This window comes from Ranitomeya imitator, chromosome 4, assembly GCF_032444005.1.
Source record: "Ranitomeya imitator isolate aRanImi1 chromosome 4, aRanImi1.pri, whole genome shotgun sequence".
NCBI classification, from domain to species: Eukaryota; Metazoa; Chordata; class Amphibia; order Anura; family Dendrobatidae; genus Ranitomeya; species Ranitomeya imitator.
In genome coordinates, this window is record NC_091285.1 from 626,703,909 (window position 1) to 626,722,950 (window position 19,042).

Genomic DNA, 19,042 nt, shown 5'->3' on the forward strand with positions numbered 1-19,042 from the left:
TCACCTTGGTGGTTTAACCCTAATGTTATTGTTGTACATTCCCATGGCAGTTGGCACAAACGATTTCCTATATTTTTCCTTCTTACACCTCAGAAGTATAAGCCGGTTACTGAAGGTGCTCTTCTGTCTCATGAATAGCTCATATAGTGGATGTGCATTATTGTTCATAATTGCCATACACTTTCTCAGAGTTCTTTTCTCCACTACCTCCCCAAAAGAGTCCAGATTGCAGCCCACAGCAGAACTTGCCTTCTTAATAATCTTATTCAGCTTATTAGCATCAGAGGCCCGCACACTACTACCCCAGCACGTGATTGCAAAAAAGATGGCACTTGCCACCACAGATTGGTAGAACATTTCTAACATTTTGCTGCACACATTAAAAGACCTCAGTTTCCTTAGGAAATACAGTCTGCTCATCCCCTTCTTGTAGACAAACTCTGAGTGGCATCTCCAGTCCAGTTTGCTATCCAAATGGACCCCCAAATATTTGTAACTCTCCACCTGCTCTACCTCCTGACCAGCAATAGTGATCGGTAAGCATTCCATCTTTATCCTGCTATAGTTGGCCACCAACTCCTTAAGGTACCGTCACTCTAGACGATATCGCTAGTGATCCGTGACGTTGCAGCGTCCTCGCTAGCGATATCGTCCAGTGTCACAGGCAGCAGCGATCAGGCCCCTGCTGTGCTGTCGCTGGTCGGGGAAGAAAGTCCAGAACTTTGTTTCGTCGCTGGACTCCCCGCAGACATCGCTGAATCGGTGTGTGTGACACCGATTCAGCGATGTCTTCGCTGGTAACCAGGGTAAACATCGGGTAACTAAGCGCAGGGCCGCGCTTAGTAACCCGGTTTACCCTGGTTACCATCGTTAAAGTAAAAAAAACAAACGCTACATACTTACCTACCGCTGTCTGTCCCCGGCGCTGTGCTTCTCTGCTCTGGCTGTGAGCACAGCGGCCAGAAAGCAGAGCGGTGACGTCACCGCTCTGCTTTCCGGCTGCCCGGCGCTCACAGCCAGAGCAGAGAAGCACAGCGCCGAGGACAGACAGCGGTAGGTAAGTATGTAGCGTTTGTTTTTTTTACTTTAACGATGGTAACCAGGATAAACATCGGGTTACTAAGCGCGGCCCTGCGCTTAGTTACCCGATGTTTACCCTGGTTACCGGGGACCTCGGGATCGTTGGTCGCTGGAGAGCGGTCTGTGTGACAGCTCTCCAGCGACGCTGCAGCGATCCGGATCGTTGTCGGTATCGCTGCAGCGTCGCTTAGTGTGACGGTACCTTTAGTTTTCTTAACATTTAGTTGTAGATAGTTACCATTGCACCAATCCACGAAATTCGACACCACCCTTCTGTATTCCTCATCCCCCTGATCTCCCCTAATGCATCCCACAACCACAGAGTCATCCGAAAATTTTTGAAGGTGGCAAAGTTCAGATTTATACTGAAAGTCTGAAGTATACAGTGTGAATAGAAAGGGCGCAAGCACCGTTCCCTGGGGGGCACCTACACTGCTCAGTAATCTGCTTGACACAACTGCTCCCATCTGTACAAACTGTGGCCGATCTGATAGGTAGTCAGTTATCCAATTTCTCATCCCCTCCTCAACCTTCATATCAGTCATCTTTTTGTGTAGTAAAAGTGGCTGCAGGGAGTTAAATGCACTCGAGAAATCGAAGAACATCGCTCGCACCCTGGTTCCGTCAGTCTCCAGAAATGAATGTACCCTATGTAACAGAGAAAGGATAGCATCATCCACCCCCAATCTATGTCGGTAAGCAAACTGAAGGGGATTGATAAAAGCATTGACCCTCGGTCTTAAGTGAGCAAGCACTAATCTTTCCAAGGCCTTCATAGCGTGAGATGTTAAGGCTACAGGACGATAGTCATTTAGGGTTGCAGGAGAAGTCGTCTTGGGTACCGGCACCAGACAGGAAGTTTTCCATAACACTGGTACCCTCTGTGTTTGTATACTTCCATTAAATAGGCGTGTAAAGACAGTACACAGCTGGTCTGCACAAACTTTAAGGACACGTGAGCTGAGACCATCAGGTCCTGCTGCTTTACCAATGTTAAGTGACTTAAACTGCCTCCTCACATCATTTTCGGATACTCTAAAATTGGTCTGCTCATCCTTCAATATTGATGTTGCAGAATTTGCACCCAGTTCCCATCCACTATCAGTTGGCAGTGCACATGTACTGCTAAATCTATTGAAATACTCATTCATCTCATTAGCCTTGTCCATTGTTCCTGGATCATTTTCAGGCCTCACCTTAAGCCCAGTCAGTAATTTCATTCCTGACCAAACCTCCCTGGTATTATTGTGGGACAGTTTCTTTTCAAGTTTAATTCTGAAGGCTTCCTGGGCCTCCTTTATTTTATGCTTCAATTCATGCTGTATCATTTTAATTTCCTCTTTGTCACCTAGTTTAAATGCCTTTTTTTCCTGTTGAGCAAATTCTTCAATTCCTTTATGGGGCCATCATACAGTGTGGGTATTACAGTGTTGGAGCCATCAGTTTGAATGTTACTAAGGGGTCAGTATACTGTGTGGGTGGTACTATACAGTTAGGGGGCATTATACTGTGTATAGGGGAGCTGTACAGGGGGGAGACTCAGGACATTATTAAATGTAAAGTGGGCACTTATTGTAATAGGGGAACTCAAATTACTGTGACTATTAAAGGGGCACACAGAGGGCATTATTACTTTCTAGGGGGCAAAATGTGGGTTGTTTTCAAGGGCACTTGCACCCGGCATTACTATATTATAGAGGGGTGCTTTAGAATTTAGAGGGTACAGAGAACCGCACAGCAGGGGCAGTAATAGGGACACATACGGCAGCAGCGGCTCAGTATTGGGGTATCAGGTGCAGTAATAGGGACACATACGGGAGCAGCGGCTCAGTATTGGGGTATCAGGTGCAGTAATAGGGTCACATACGGCAGCAAGGGCTCAGTATTGGGGTATTAAGTGCAGTAATAGGGACACATACGGCAGCAGCGGCTCAGTACTGGGGTATCAGGTGCAGTAATAGGGACACATGGCAGCAGCGGCTCAGTATTGGGGTATCAGGTGCAGTAATAGTGACATACAGCAGCAGCTCAGTATCGGGGTATCAGGTGCAGTAATAGGGACACATATGGTAGCAGCGGCTCAGTATTAGGGTATCAGGTGCAGTAATAGGGACACATACGGCAGCAGCGGCTCAGTATTGGGGTATCAGGTGCAGTAATAGTGACATACAGCAGCAGCTCAGTATCGGGGTATCAGGGGCAGTAATAGGGACACATATGGCAGCAGCGGCTCAGTATTGGGGTATCAGGGGCAGTAATAGGGACACATACGGCAGCAGCGGCTCAGTATTGGGGTATCAGGTGCAGTAATAGGGACACATACGGCAGCAGCGGCTCAGTATTGGGGTATCAGGTGCAGTAATAGGGACACATACGGCAGCAGCGGCTCAGTATTGGGGTATCAGGTGCAGTAATAGGGACACATATGGTAGCAGCGGCTCAGTATTAGGGTATCAGGTGCAGTAATAGGGACACATATGGTAGCAGCGGCTCAGTATTAGGGTATCAGGTGCAGTAATAGGGACACATACGGCAGCAGCGGCTCAGTATTGGGGTATCAGGTGCAGTAATAGTGACATACAGCAGCAGCTCAGTATCGGGGTATCAGGGGCAGTAATAGGGACACATACGGCAGCAGCGGCTCAGTATTGGGGTATCAGGAGCAGTAATAGGGACACATACGGCAGCAGCGGCTCAGTATTGGGGTATCAGGTGCAGTAATAGGGACACATACGGCAGCAGCGGCTCAGTATTGGGGTATCAGGTGCAGTAATAGTGACACATACGGCAACAGCGGCTCAGTATTGGGGTATCAGGTGCAGTAATAGTGACATACAGCAGCATCTCAGTATCGGGGTATCAGGTGCAGTAATAGGGACACATGGCAGCAGCGGCTCAGTATTGGGGTATCAGGTGCAGTATTAGGGACACATACGGCAGCAGCGGCTCAGTATTGGGGTATCGGGCAGTAATAGGGACACATACAGCAGCAGAGGCTCAGTATTGGGGTATCAGGTGCAGTAATAGGGACACATACGGCAGAAGCGGCTCAGTATTGGGGTATCAGCAGGATGAGGAGTTTGTGCAGGTTGGGATTAGATGGTAATGGCCAGAATGTGAGAAGTGAAATATGTCTTTGTTGTTTTCTCTGTAGATGAGTTGTAGCTGGAAGAAGTTGTCATGTCGGTCTGGGCCAGATGGAAAAGTGACGATTCCATCATAAAGAACATCAGTGGTAAGACTTTATCTGTAACTGTGCTGTGATCTCTTATATGCTCTGTAGGGCTAGTATCTACCACTGACCATATGGCGGTAATATCCATGTTGGTCGTTATATAGAGATTATCTTCAGTAATAGCGCGGTCATCTGCTGAGGTTCTCCTCCACTATTAGGGGGAGTCATCAAGTTGTAATCAAGGTTACCTAAGCTTCGCCCCCCCTGTACCAAAACCCTAGCTACGCCTCCGATGACAACCTATTAGCACTCTGCGATCACGTTGCAGGGCGTGAGCGGGCAGTTACAACATCGCGCCCCCCCCAGGCCACGCGCTGTAAGTGCCGCTGTCACAGACTGACATTGACACAGGCAGGTGATGGCTGAATAACACAGTCATCATCCGCTGGGGAAGATGCGGCTCAACTCCTGAGTCAGAATCAGACAGGAGCCGTTATTGGAGGCACCGGTATGTCCAGTGTCCAGGAGGGGTTCAGTGACTTTGCGCCTCTTTCGGTGGATTTACTAACCACGTCCTGCAGGCAAATCACACGTCATCAGCACAGCAAAGAAATCGCAGTAAAACTGCAGAAAGATAACCAGAGAGTGTGAACAGAGCCCAAGAAAGCAGCAAGAGGAAAACCTCCCAGAATCAGGCCTCGTTCTCACTCCGGCGGTTTCTCCTATATGCAGAGAACGCTCCGAGTTTCTTCAGTTTTCTTAAAGGGACTCTGTCACCTGAATTTGGAGGGAACAATCTTCAGCCATGGAGGCGGGGTTTTTGGGTGTTTGATTCACCCTTTCCTTCCCCACTGGCTGCATGCTGGCTGCAATATTGGATTGAAGTTCATTCTCTGTCCTCCATAGTACACGCCTGCGCAATATTGCAGCCAGCGGGTAAGGAAAGGGTGAATCAAACACCCGAAAACCCCGCCCCTATGGCTGAAGATTGTTCCCTCCAAATTCAGGTGACAGTGTCCCTTTAAGACATTGATGGAGGTTTCTTCAGCTTTTATCACAGTCTGTGGTAACCGGACAGAACAAGACGCGTCCGAGAGATTCCCCCTCCACAGACTGACACCGGGAGTGTGAGCCCCGATTAATATCGCACAAGTCTCTGCGAGTCAGTGTGAACCAGCCCGTACAGGGACGTGTGAGCAGCCCACAGACTGTAACGGGTAGAATGTGTGTATGGAGCAGTGCTACCCGGGAAACACCGCACACAAGTGAGGAAAACCGAGGTGTGAACGAGGCCGGAGGCAGAGAAAAGACGCACCGACCCCTCAGCTCACTGCTCTTGGATCTCTGCCCGCTGCAAAGATGGCGCCTTTGAGGCCGGAAGTTCCCCTCAGCATGAAATCTCGCGAGCTACAGACAGGTGCTCGGTGGTTGCTAGGGTCGCCTGGTTACCGGGCCTGTGGCTGGGAGGACGGCCCGCCGGCAGCGGATACACCTCCCCTCATCCCTCCCCTGGGAAGAGACGTCTACCTGACCGCGGTGACGTGTCCTTCTCTCGACGGTGGCGGCTGACAGCACCGGGGGAGGCGAGGAGCGAGCAGGTAATGGCGGAGAGGAGGGCAGTGAGTCAGAGGCTGTCATATAGACGGCTGTGTGTAGTGATGATACGTGGCATCTGTATGTACAGTGATGTGTGACGTGTGCAGCCGTGTGTTGTCATACGTGTGATGTCTGGCATTTCTGTGTGGGGTCCTAGACCGGTCCTCCGTGTATATAGCGGCAGCTTCTGCCTTCAGGGGCCATATTGCCTTGAGTTGTCATGTCTGGTACACGTGACGCGTGTTATTACCTGCAGTGTGTTAGGGTATGTGCACACGTTCAGGATTGCATCAGGATTTGGTCAGGGTTTTCCATCAGTATTTGTAGCCAAAACCAGGAGTGGAACAATTAGTGGAAAAGTATAATAGAAACATATGCACCACTTCTGTATTTATCACCCACTCCTGGTTTTGGCTTACAAATACTGATGGAAAACCCTGACCAAATCCTGATGCAATCCTGAACGTGTGCACATACCCTTAGAGGCCATGGATGTCCTGTGTAGAGCAGAGGAGCCTCCTGTCCTCTCACATGTCTGCTGCTCTCTCATTGCAAGATCTCTCTGTGACACATGTAGCGCCCATGTACAGGAACCCTGTTTGCTTCCCCCGTCCCCGTGGGCAGGAGGCTCGTTTGCTTCCCCCGTCCCCGTGGGCAGGAGGCTCGTTTGCTTCCCCCATCCCCGTGGGCAGGAGGCTCGTTTGCTTCCCCCATCCCCGTGGGCAGGAGGTTCGTTTGCTTCCCCCATCCCCGTGGGCAGGAGGTTCGTTTGCTTCCCCCATCCCCGTGGGCAGGAGGCTCGTTTGCTTCCCCCATCCCCGTGGGCAGGAGGCTCGTTTGCTTCCCCCATCCCCATGGGCAGGAGGCTCGTTTGCTTCCCCCATCCCCGTGGGCAGGAGGTTCGTTTGCTTCCCCCGTCCCTGTAGGCGGGAGGCCCGTTTGCTTCCCCCATCCCCGTGGGCAGGAGGCTCGTTTGCTTCCCCCGTCCCTGTAGGCGGGAGGCTCGTTTTGCTTCCCCGTGGGCGGGAGGCCCGTATTGCTCCCCGTGGGCGGGAGGCCCGTATTGCTCCCCGTGGGCGGGAGGCCCGTATTGCTCCCCGTGGGCGGGAGGCCCGTATTGCTCCCCGTGGACGGGAGGCCCGTATTGCTCCCCGTGGGCGGGAGGCCCGTATTGCTCCCCGTGGACGGGAGGCCCGTATTGCTCCCCGTGGGCGGTTGGCCCGTTTTGCTCCCCGTGGGCGGGAGGCTCGTTTTGCTCCCTGTTGAGGTTTGTTGGGTGCAGCCGATATAAGGATACAACAACCTCTAGCTCCGGATGAGGATTTGCTTCAATGTCTCGTTTTGGGTAGCGATGTTTTCTCGTCTCATTCCTCATCGCGTTCCACATTCATTTCGAGATCTCTGTTTGCAGCGATTGAAAGGACATTTCCATTGCTAACATGAAGAGGATGAAGACTCCTCCGTGTAACGTGCAAGCACTTGGTGCCCAGTCACAGCTTCATCTTCTACGGAAGCAATGAAAGATGCTATGTAGAGACCTAAAGCAGGGTCTTTAAAAATGGCGGCTTATATACTAGGATATGGCAGCACTTTTCCCTGTGCCATGGAGGAGCTCTGATGACACCAGAGAAGCTGTCAGTCTGTATCCTCACCATGAGGAATCGCCCGGACCCCTTGTGTAACGCTGCTCTGTGTGTTTTCGGTGCAGGTGGAGAACATGGGTAACCCTTCAGTGCAAGAAATTCGGTAGCAAAGAAGCAAATATGGGTTGAATGTGAGAACTGCTCATCTGAACGTCAGTTCACAATGGGAAGGTGAGTACCAGACCCGAGGAAGAAGTGGTGGGAATTTCGTGGACAGTAACCATGGCGAGCGTGGCCATACAGTTTACACAAGTGTCTGCAGACAGCTATACCTCACTCGCCTATACACATGGACACTCCACTTGGCCGACTGTGCAGGTGTTCTCTAGTATAGTGCTGCATCTTCATTCACTGTCCCTTATTTTTCCTTGCACAGTGGAGCCCCAGGCCCCCGCAGTGCAGAGGAATGCAGCCGCCCCCCCATCCACTTTTGTCTGTGCAAAGCAACCACCAGGCAAAAAAAAGATGGGGGCCAGTATATATCGTCTATCATGTCTTGCATAAAGGGCAAATTCAGTCATAATTTTGGTCAGATGTTAAGACCTATCTCTGAGCAGCATCAGGGGGGCTTATTGTTCTCATTCTAAAAAGCAGTGGTCATATTGGTTCTGTTGTGTTTGTGCCTGCAGGTTAAGCATATCCTGCCTCCTCCCCGCTTCGTGGCACTTTAGTATATCCCCCGGTGGGTGCCCCCGTGCCCTGAATACCACCCTGCGGCAGCTGGTGATTATTGGTGCTGTGGTTAGCATCCTGTTCTTTCTGATCTACTCTCTACTACTGGTGAGGACTAAGTACGGCCGTTCCCAGCGAGACCGACGCTATCACAGGTAAGATGTTTTGGGCTTTTTTTCTTTTATATTATAAACTTGACTATAAAGAAATAATCCAGCCCCCAGCCTGCCCGGAGGAGAGGAGGGTTTTAAAAGAAGTTGCTTTTTGTGCACTTTTGCTCTCGTTATTATAATCGGTCACATCCTTTCTCCATACTGTAGCTTGTACTGGCTTCTTGCCTCAACAGTGCAGCGTTATCTTCTACTTATATTTATCTACTCTAAGCAATGAAATGATGACGTCCGCCATTATACCTCCTTCTCCACCTGTTACAGGGGTGGAAGCGACAGTGGCACTAACCAGTCACCCATTAGCAACATGTTTGGCAGTCATTTACACAGGCGGACCACTCTAATGAAGCGCACTGAACCCTCTGTGATCATGGGCAATTCCCACACATCTTGTGGCGGTCTAATAGCTGCAAAATATGGGTCCGCGGACACTCAAGTACGTCACCCGAGCACCCACGATACTCTGTTCATATCCGAGCACCCCAAGTAAACAAGGAGTAACGAGCACTTGAGCTTATCACTATTAATTACTCGTATGCTAACAGTTCTTGGTAGCATGGGTCCTGTTTACACAGGATGAGGCTGTGCTGAGAATGATGATGTTTTTGTGCAGCATAAAAGATTATTTCACCTTTTCTGCTCACTTATCAGGTGATTGCGAGATTTCATAGACTTCACGATTATGAGGAAAAGAGCTTTCCTAGGAATACTTGTTCACAATAGTCTTGCAGTGTAAAAAGTCTCAATATTACTAATCAGATATACAGGGCAGCATAGTCTCAATCATGAGTCTGGCATAGTACTGGAGCAAGTTCACTCCTGAATTGGCAAAAGCTGCACATAATGTAAATTGTGCCGTTTGGGTAATGGGAGCAATTGGGGAACACGGAGCACATTGTGTATTTATTTATTTATACGCTCCCTTTGCGTCCCCCCCCCCCCCCCCCTTTCATTCTCCTATATAGGTAGATACACAACAGCCAGCCATCAATTGCCTCCCAAGGGGGCAGTATGAGGTCCACAAATACACCAGAAACATAGTCTTCATGTTTAATGATGAGCGAGCGTGCACTGATAAGGTGTTATCTGAGCATGCTCGAGTGCTAAGAGTATATTCGGGGTGCTCAAAAATATGTTTGAGTCCTCGCTCCTGCATGTCTCACAGCTGCATGATGGCCACAACACATGCAGGGATTGCCTGTTTCTTAAGGTACCGTCACACTAAGCGACGCTGCAGCGATACCGACAACGATCCGGATCGCTGCAGCGTCGCTGTTTGGTCGCTGGAGAGCTGTCACACAGACCGCTCTCCAGCGACCAACGATCCCGAGGTCCCCGGTAACCAGGGTAAACATCGGGTTACTAAGCGCAGGGCCGCGCTTAGTAACCCGATGTTTACCCTGGTTACCATCGTTAAAGTTAAAAAAACAAACACTACATACTTACCTACCGCTGTCTGTCCCCGGCGCTCTGCTTCTCTGCTCTGGCTATGAGCGCCGGGCAGCAGGAAAGCAGAGCGGTGACGTCACCGCTCTGCTTTCCGGCCGCTGTGCTCACAGCCAGAGCAGAGAAGCACAGCGCCGGGGACAGACAGCGGTAGGTAAGTATGTAGTGTTTGTTTTTTTAACTTTAACGATGGTAACCAGGGTAAACATCGGGTTACTAAGCGCGGCCCTGCGCTTAGTAACCCGATGTTTACCCTGGTTACCAGCGAAGACATCGCTGAATCGGTGTCACACACGCCGATTCAGTGATGTCAGCGGGAGATCCAGCGACGAAACAAAGTTCTGGACTTTCTTCCCCGACCAGCGACAGCACAGCAGGGGCCTGATCGCTGCTGCGTGTCACACTGGACGATATCGCTAGCCAGGACGCTGCAACGTCACGGATCGCTAGCGATATCGTCTAGTGTGAAGGTACCTTTAGGCAGTGCTCTATTCGCTCATGACTTGTAGCAAAGCTTCAGCATTAGTCGTCTGATGACAGATACACCATAAGGGTATGTGCCCACGCTGCTGATTTTCCTGCGGATTTTTCCGCAGCGGATTTGGAAAATCCGCAGTGCAAAACCACTGCGGTTTTCACTGCGGATATTCTTGCAGTTTGTTCTGCGGATTCTTCTGCGAGTTTTCACCAGCACTTTCCTATTGGTGCTGGTTGAAACCCGCTGCGGAATCAGCACAAACAATTGACATGCTGCGGAAAATAATCCGCAAGGCTTTTTCCGCAGCATGTGCACAGCGGGGTTTTTTTTCCCATAGGTTTTCATTGTACTATAAACTTTGGGAAAACTGCTGCGGATCCGCAGCAAAATCCGCAGCGTGTGAACACAGCCTAAAAGTGTCTAGTGTCTTCTAGGATTAGAAAAAAGGATCTGTTTTTTTTTTTTTTCAGAAACAGCGCAATTTTGTCAAGACATGTTAAAATATTTCTAGTTACTATATATACTATACCATATATAGCAACAGGACAATAATACACGTTAAAACAGCACTCTATTGGGATCAGCCCCTCTCCATCCAAGGTTTCAAAGGTTTTCACCACTTTTCTTTTTTCCTAAATACTCTTCTCCATATTAACAATAAGATCAGACTGTCTGTAAAATTCACGTAGCGTCGGCAGTTCTTCACTTATCCAGTGTCTGCCGATCAATTTCCACGCAACATATAACAATCTGGCTATCGCTAGCTTGTGACAATTGAGCTCCTGGATCTCCTCCACATACCCCAAAATACATACCGCAGGGTCCCTTTCAATCTTACAACCATATATTTTCTCAATTGCTTCCCCAACTTGTAACCAATATGAGTTCAGCCTCGGACATTGCCTCAACATGAGTAGGATCCCTGCCTCCTCGGACTGACACCTCGGACACTCGGAGGTCAGTCTCAATCTGGCTGTATAGAGCCGGATTATCTGGAGTCCTATATACTCTATTGAGCACGTATATCTGCGAGAGTCTACCCAGCTCAGTTAATGGTAATTGGGGAAATATACTCCATGATCTCTTCCCATTTATCCTCTATACTTTCCAGCTCTTCCTCCCATTTCTCTTTTGCTTTAAGGTACCGTCACACTTAGCGACGCTGCAGCGATACCGACAACGATCCGGATCGCTGCAGCGTCGCTGTTTGGTCGCTGGAGAGCTGTCACACAGACCGCTCTCCAGCGACCAACGATGCCGGTAACCAGGGTAAACATCGGGTAACTAAGCGCAGGGCCGCGCTTAGTAACCCGATGTTTACCCTGGTTACCATCCTAAAAGTAAAAAAAACAAACAGAACATACTTGCCTACAGCCGTCTGTCCTCCAGCGCTGTGCTCTGCACTCCTCCTGTACTGTCTGTGTGAGCACAGCGGCCGGAAAGCAGAGCGGTGACGTCACCGCTCTGCTTTCCGGCTGACCGACGCTCACAGCCAGAGCAGGAGGAGTGCAGAGCACAGCGCTGGAGGACAGACGGCTGTAGGTAAGTATGTTCTGTTTGTTTTTTTTACTTTTAGGATGGTAACCAGGGTAAACATCGGGTTACTAAGCGCGGCCCTGCGCTTAGTTACCCGATGTTTACCCTGGTTACCAGTGAAGACATCGCTGGATCGGTGTCACACACGCCGATTCAGCGATGTCTGCGGGGAGTCCAGTGACGAAACAAAGTTCTGGACTTTCTTCCCCGACCAGCGACAGCACAGCAGGGGCCTGATCGCTGCTGCCTGTCACACTGGACGATATCGCTAGCCAGGACGCTGCAACGTCACGGATCGCTAGCGATATCGTCTAGTGTGACGGTACCTTTAATCAGGTATCTTTTTAGAAAGGTATACAACAACACTTTGTAGATATCTGAAACCACTCCTTTTGTCCCCCCTTCGCACATAGTCCACCAGAATATCATTATGAATCTCCATATTACCAACAACTGAACCAAAATCCTTTGAACCGAACCCATGCCATTCACCTCCCTCCAGCCTCTCATCTGTTGACCCTGCGCTGCCAAAAAATAGATCCAAGGGTTCAGAAGTGTCAGTCCCCCTCCGTCCTTATGTCTCTGCGGTAATTCCAACCAATTGCTGTTTTTTCCCCCAAACAAGAGCCCCTTACACTTTAATGTGGGTCTTTTTTTCTCTCTTAATTATTTTTTTTTTTTTCTGATCAGACAGAATTTGTTTTCCAATGTAAGCCTGATTGTAGTGATGTGTGTGGGTTCTTCACATTGTTTCACTCAGCTGTTATTTTGCCGTTTAGATACCTGGCTCGTGTTACCGATATGGAAGCCACTGACACCGGCAACCCCAACATTAACTATGGGATAGTGGTGGACTGTGGAAGCAGCGGATCACGGATATTTGTATACTGCTGGCCCCGACATAATGGCAATCCACATGACCTGCTGGATATAAAGCAGATGAGAGACCAGAACAGGAAGACTGTGGTGATGAAGATCAAACCAGGTAATGACCCAAGGGATGAGATCCCGGGCCTACTGGTGGATTACTTGGCTGTAGTCAGGGTTTGGACTCACAATGTGTATGGAGGCATCTTGACGCCTCACAGCAGCAGATATTGGGGATGTGGGGGTTGGTCGGATGGCAATGTTTTGAGATGTTGGCAGAGGGGTCTGTTGTCGTTGGCTGATTACCCTCCACTGAAAAGTGGCTTGGAAACTGTGCGTCCTTGCCTTTCCTGAAAGGTCATCCCAGGATAGGCTACCAGTGTCTTGCTATCTTATGTACCTGACATGATCTCTTCAGTGATGGTACATCTTCTTTCTCCTCCCCCATTAATACTGGGTCTGTAATTATCCCGCCACATATTAGAGAAGCGTAAGCAGATAATGCCCGTACTGCTGCATCTGGAGTTATAATAAAGTGCCAAGTTCTGAGATTAGTGACGTCTTTGGGAAACCCACAGGGTAATCTCACTGGATCCAGTATACAGGAGGGACCTCTAGGGTTACGGACAGTGTTTCAGTGTTTACTTGCCTTCTAACCCATGATATTGCATTATCTTTTGGGTTTGTTGAAGTTTTTTACATTTTTGCTTATTTTTCATGCAGTGTCGTATTTGAGTCTTATGAGCCCTGGGGAAAAATGTGGATCTACCCCTCCCCTGTCAGCTGATGTCCTGTTATCAGTCCTGCAAAATCACAATCCCCAGCCCCCACCTATTGCTGCTTTTAGAGCAGTTCTCCTAATAGCTACTTGTTGAAAAGCCATGTTATCTCTTTATGCTAACATTATAGTGATAATAGTGTAGGAATCAGAACAAGCATGGAGTGTGTTTCTTTACAATAATAAAACTCTACACAAGTTCTGCTAATTCTACAGCTCTGCCAGTGGCCAGAACTGTTACTTAAAGGTACCGTCACACTAAGCGACGCTGCAGCGATACCGACAACGATCCGGATCGCTGCAGCGTCGCTGTTTGGTCGCTGGAGAGCTGTCACACAGACCGCTCTCCAGCGACCAACGATGCCGGTAACCAGGGTAAACATCGGGTAACTAAGCGCAGGGCCGCGCTTAGTAACCCGATGTTTACCCTGGTTACCATCGTTAAAGTAAAAAAAAAAAAACGCTACATACTTGCCTACCGCTGTCTGTCCTCGGCGCTCTGCTTCTCTGCTCTGGCTGTGAGCGCTGGCCAGCCGGAAAGCAGAGCACAGCGGTGACGTCACCGCTCTGCTTTCCGGCCGCTGTGCTCACAGCCAGAGCAGAGAAGCACAGCGCCGGGGACAGACAGCGGTAGGTAAGTATGTAGCGTTTTTTTTTTTTTTACTTTAACGATGGTAACCAGGGTAAACATCGGGTTACTAAGCGCGGCCCTGCGCTTAGTAACCCGATGTTTACCCTGGTTACCAGCGAAGACATCGCTGAATCGGTGTCACACACGCCGATTCAGTGATGTCAGCGGGAGATCCAGCGACGAAACAAAGTTCTGGACTTTCTTCCCCGACCAGCGACAGCACAGCAGGGGCCTGATCGCTGCTGCCTGTCACACTGGACGATATCGCTAGCCAGGACGCTGCAACGTCACGGATCGCTAGCGATATCGTCTAGTGTGATGGTACCTTAAGGAGGAAGGAGAGCTCAGGGAGGAAGGAAGAGAGCTTTGGGGGTCAGGGATGGAAAAAGGAGAGCTCAGGACGGAGGGAAGAGAGCTCATGGGTGGGAGGGAGGAGAGCTTGGGGAGGAGGGAGGAAAGCTTTGGGAATCGGGGAAAGAGCTTGGGGGGGGGGGGGGGGGTGCAGAACTCCAGAGGGGAGGGAGGAGAGATCGTTGTGGGAGGGAGGAGAGATCGTTGTGGGAGGGAGGAGAGATCGTTGTGGGAGGGAGGAGAGATCGTTGTGGGAGGGAGGAGAGATCGTTGTGGGAAGGAGGAGAGATCGTTGTGGGGATGGAGGGAGTCGAGCTCGTGGGGGGAGGAGGAGATCCTAGTGAGAGATGTGTACAGAATTTTTGCTTTCTTGGCCTTTTTTCAGAGAATATGAATAACAGTAAAACTTTTTCTCCACTCATGGTTAGTGGTTGGGGGAAGCCATTTATTGTCAAACTACTGTTTTCTCTTTTTAAATCATAATGACAACCCAAAACATCCAAATGACCCTGATCAACAGTTCACATACCCTGGTGATTTTGGCCTGATCACATGCACAGAAGTTGACACAATTGGGTTTGAATGGCTACTAAAGGTAAAATCCTCACCTGTGACCTGTTTTCTTATATTCAGTGTGTGTGCATAAAAGCTGAGTGAGTTTCTGGGATCAGACTCTTGCATCTTTCATCCAGCCACTGACGTCATGGGGAAAGCCAAAGAATTGTCAACGGATCTACGGGAAAAGGTAGTTGAGCTGTATAAAACAGGAAAGGGATACAAAAAGATATCCAAGGAATTGATAAATCCAGTCAGCAGCGTTCAAACTGTGATTAAGATCCAAGAAGTATCGTTTCTCCTTGCGGAGAGTGACATAAGCATGTCGAGGTGAAGAGACTTAAAGCCGCAATGCGCCTGTGGGAAATATGCAAATTGTCTCTTCAGAGAGGAAGAGGACTAGAACTCTAGTGCCACCTATTGGAAGTAGCAATCCTAACAGTCAATGTCGACTCTCCACTTTGCACTGACGAGGGGCAGTACCCCGAAACACAGTGTCTGCAAATTGAGATTCTGGTTTGGCTATTATCCTAAAGGTACCGTCACACTAGACGATATCGCTAGCGATCCGTGACGTTGCAGCGTCCTGGCTAGCGATATCGTCCAGTGTGACAGGCAGCAGCGATCAGGCCCCTGCTGTGCTGTCGCTGGTCGGGGAAGAAAGTCCAGAGCTTTGTTTCGTCGCTGGACTCCCCGCAGACATCGCTGAATCGGCGTGTGTGACACCGATTCAGCGATGTCTTCCCTGGTAACCAGGGTAAACATCGGGTTACTAAGCGCAGGGCCGCGCTTAGTAACCCGATGTTTACCCTGGTTACCATCGTTAAAGTAAAAAAAAACAAACGCTACATACTTACTTACCGCTGTCTGTCCCCGGCGCTGTGCTTCTCTGCTCTGGCTGTGAGCACAGCGGCCGGAAAGCAGAGCGGTGACGTCACCGCTCTGCTTTCCGGCTGCCCGGCGCTCACAGCCAGAGCAGAGAAGCAGAGTGCCGAGGACAGACAGCGGTAGGTAAGTATGTAGTGTTTGTTTTTTTTACTTTAACGATGGTAACCAGGGTAAACATCGGGTTACTAAGCACGGCCCTGCGCTTAGTTACCCGATGTTTACCCTGGTTACCGGCATCGTTGGTCGCTGGAGAGCGGTCTGTGTGACAGCTCTCCAGCGACCAAACAGCGACGCTGCAGCGATCCGGATCGTTGTCGGTATCGCTGCAGCGTCGCTTAGTGTGACGGTACCTTAAGTCATGTGACAAGGCTCGTTAAAGAGTTGACATTGACTGTTAGGATTGCTACTTCCAATAGGTGGCACTAGAGTTCTAGTCCTCTTCCTCTCTGAAGAGACAGTTTGCAAACTGTGATTAACAAATGGAAAATCAGGGGCTCTGTAAAAACAAAGCCATTAAAAACAAAACCATTGTCAGGTAGACCAACAAAAAATGTTGTCCACACCACAACTGCCAGGAAAATTGTGGATGCAAAGAAAAACCCACAAATAACATCAGCTGAAATACTGTACTTTCTAAAAACTAGCGGTGTGGCTGTTTCAAAATGCAAAATAAGGAGGCACGTGAAGAAAAATAGGCTGCATGGTCGAGTCACCAGGAGAAAGCCATTACTGTGCAAATGCCACAAAGTATCTTGCCTATAATATGCAAAACAGCACAGAGACAGGCCTCAAAACTTCTGGAACAAGGTAATTTGGAGTGATGAGACCAAAATTTAACTTTTTGGCCACAACCATAAATGTTACATTTGGAGAGAGGTCAACAAGGCCTATGATGAAAGGAACACCATTCCTACTGTAAAGCATAGAGGTGGAACGCTGATGTTTTGGGGATGTATGAACTACAAGGCACAGGAAACATAGTTAAAGTTGAAGGAAAGATTAATACAGCGCGTTATCAGCAAATACTGGAGGCAAATTTGCACTCATCAGCCTGGAAGCTGCGCATGGGACGTACTTGGACGTTCCAACATGACAACGATCCAAAACACAAGGCCAAGTCGACTGGCTACAGCGAACAAAGTGAAGGTTCTGGAGTGGCCATATCAGTCTCCTGACCTCAATGTCATTGAGCCACTCTGGGGAGATCACAAGCGTGCAGTTCATGCTAAACAGCCCAGAAATTTACAGGAACCGGAGGCTTTTTGCCAAGAAGAGTGGGCAGCTTTACCATCTGAGAAAATAAAGAACATCATCCATAACTACCACAAAAGGCTTCAAGCTGTCATTGATGTTAGAGGGGGCAATACATGGTATTAAGAAATGGGGTATGTGAACTTTTGATAAGGGTCATTTGGATGTTTTGGGTTGTCATTCTGATTTAAAAAGAGAAAACACAATAGTTAGACAATAAATGGCTTCACCCAACCACTAACCATGAGTGGAGAAAAAGTTTTGGTGCCATTATTCATATTCTGTGAAAAAAGGCCAAGAAAGCCAAAATTCTGCCGGGGTATGTAAACTCTTGAGCACAACTGTATGTTGTCACGAGTGCAAAATGCTATTCATAAAAAGGCTGGTGTCTAGGAAACACAACCCCCCCCCCCCCGACCTTGCGTAAATAAAACAGGTATAGATAGCTGATTTTTCCCTATTGTTTATTGAGAAAGTTATCAATAAGAAAGAAAAAGTATAAGCAGCGTGTGCAGCCTATGTACCCGTTGTCTGTGAGTCCCAGGATTAATGCCACAGGGATTTTTAGCCATGACCTGTAACCTTCTGTCACTTTTTCCATGGGTGGAATATCGGGAACTGATCATCTGTTCATACTGGAGATTTCGGTGAGCTCTCACTTGTTTGTCGTTCATCCCATCTTTGCACTGAGCTACCAATGCTTTATATATCCTATATATCCCCTGGTGTAGACCGGCAGAAGCAACTCACAGAGAAGTATCCGATTTGTTGAGCCATGAATGTGTCTTGTGCCCGGTAATGACTTCTATCGTCGTTTTACTGCCTCTATATAAAATGACCTTATCACTGATCTCCTTACTAGCGGACTAGTCTGTAAGCAGCCGTGAGAGCTTCCAAAGTAACCGCTTGCCAGCTCATTTATTATTAACTCCTTCATGACCCAGCCTATTTTGACCTTAATGACCTGGCCGTTTTTTGCAATTCTGACCAGTGTCCCTTTATGAGGTAATAACTCAGGAACGCTTCAACGGATCCTAGCGGTTCTGAGATTGTTTTTTCGTGACATATTGGGCTTCATGTTAGTGGTAAATTTAGGTCAATAAATTATGCGTTTATTTGTGACTAGATGGCAGCCCGATTCTAAAGAATCGGGAGTCTAGAATCCATATATACTTTATTTATTCAAATGTAAGAATAATACAATTAATAAATAATAGTAAGAAAGAACAAAAATAATAGGCAGTATATGGAGAAAACACCAAACAAAAGTTCAAAATTGGTGTGAAAATGTCACTGAACCACTTCACAACTAAATATATATAGTTTTGGTAAATGGTATTATCATTTTTTTGACGAAATTCGGCAGGAGCTTGAAGAGCAACGTCACTGGGCCCGCCTCCACGCAGTAGAAACTTGCTGTGAGGTAAAAATTCAAAAATCACACCAAAATGGCGGGCGGAGTGTGTCACAGTACGGCACGTTTCTGATTGGTCGCTCGCAGCAGGCGGCAACCAATCAGACACTGGACACTGTTGACGTCACTTAGCTCCGGACATTAGCTCCGGACATTAGCTCCGGACATTAGCTCCGGACAAAGCCACGGAAGTTGGCACAAATTGCAGGAAGTAGTATTCTAGGCAATTATATATTAGATAAAAACGGAAATTTGGCGAAAATTTTGAAAATTTCGCAATTTTCACATTTTGAATTTTTATTCTGTTAAACCAGAGAGTTATGTGACACAAAATAGTTAATAAATAACATTTCCCACACGTCTACTTTACATCAGCACAATTTTGGAATTTTTTTTTGCTAGGAAGTTATAAGGGTTAAAATTTGACCAGCGATTTCTCATTTTTACAACGAAATTTACAAAACCATTTTTTTTAGGGACCACCTCACATTTGAAGTCAGTTTGAGGGGTC

The 19,042-nt window shown here is 48.4% G+C and overlaps 1 protein-coding gene across 3 annotated transcripts in view; it reads left to right on the plus strand.

Moving 5' to 3' along the window:
• The first annotated feature begins 5,678 nt into the window (after positions 1-5,678).
• The window catches only part of ENTPD4 (ectonucleoside triphosphate diphosphohydrolase 4), a 33,594-nt gene continuing 20,230 nt past the window's right edge, over positions 5,679-19,042 (plus strand). For 2 of the 3 annotated variants that reach the window (XM_069766665.1, XM_069766667.1), the window contains exons 1-4: positions 5,679-5,853; positions 7,560-7,665; positions 8,124-8,321; positions 12,576-12,781. In XM_069766665.1, the coding sequence (XP_069622766.1) occupies positions 7,658-7,665; positions 8,124-8,321; positions 12,576-12,781 (412 nt within the window). In that variant the 5' untranslated portion in view covers positions 5,679-5,853; positions 7,560-7,657. Of the gene's footprint in view, positions 5,854-7,553; positions 7,666-8,123; positions 8,322-12,575; positions 12,782-19,042 lie in introns of all 3 variants that reach the window. The other variant, XM_069766666.1, reaches the window with a different exon arrangement.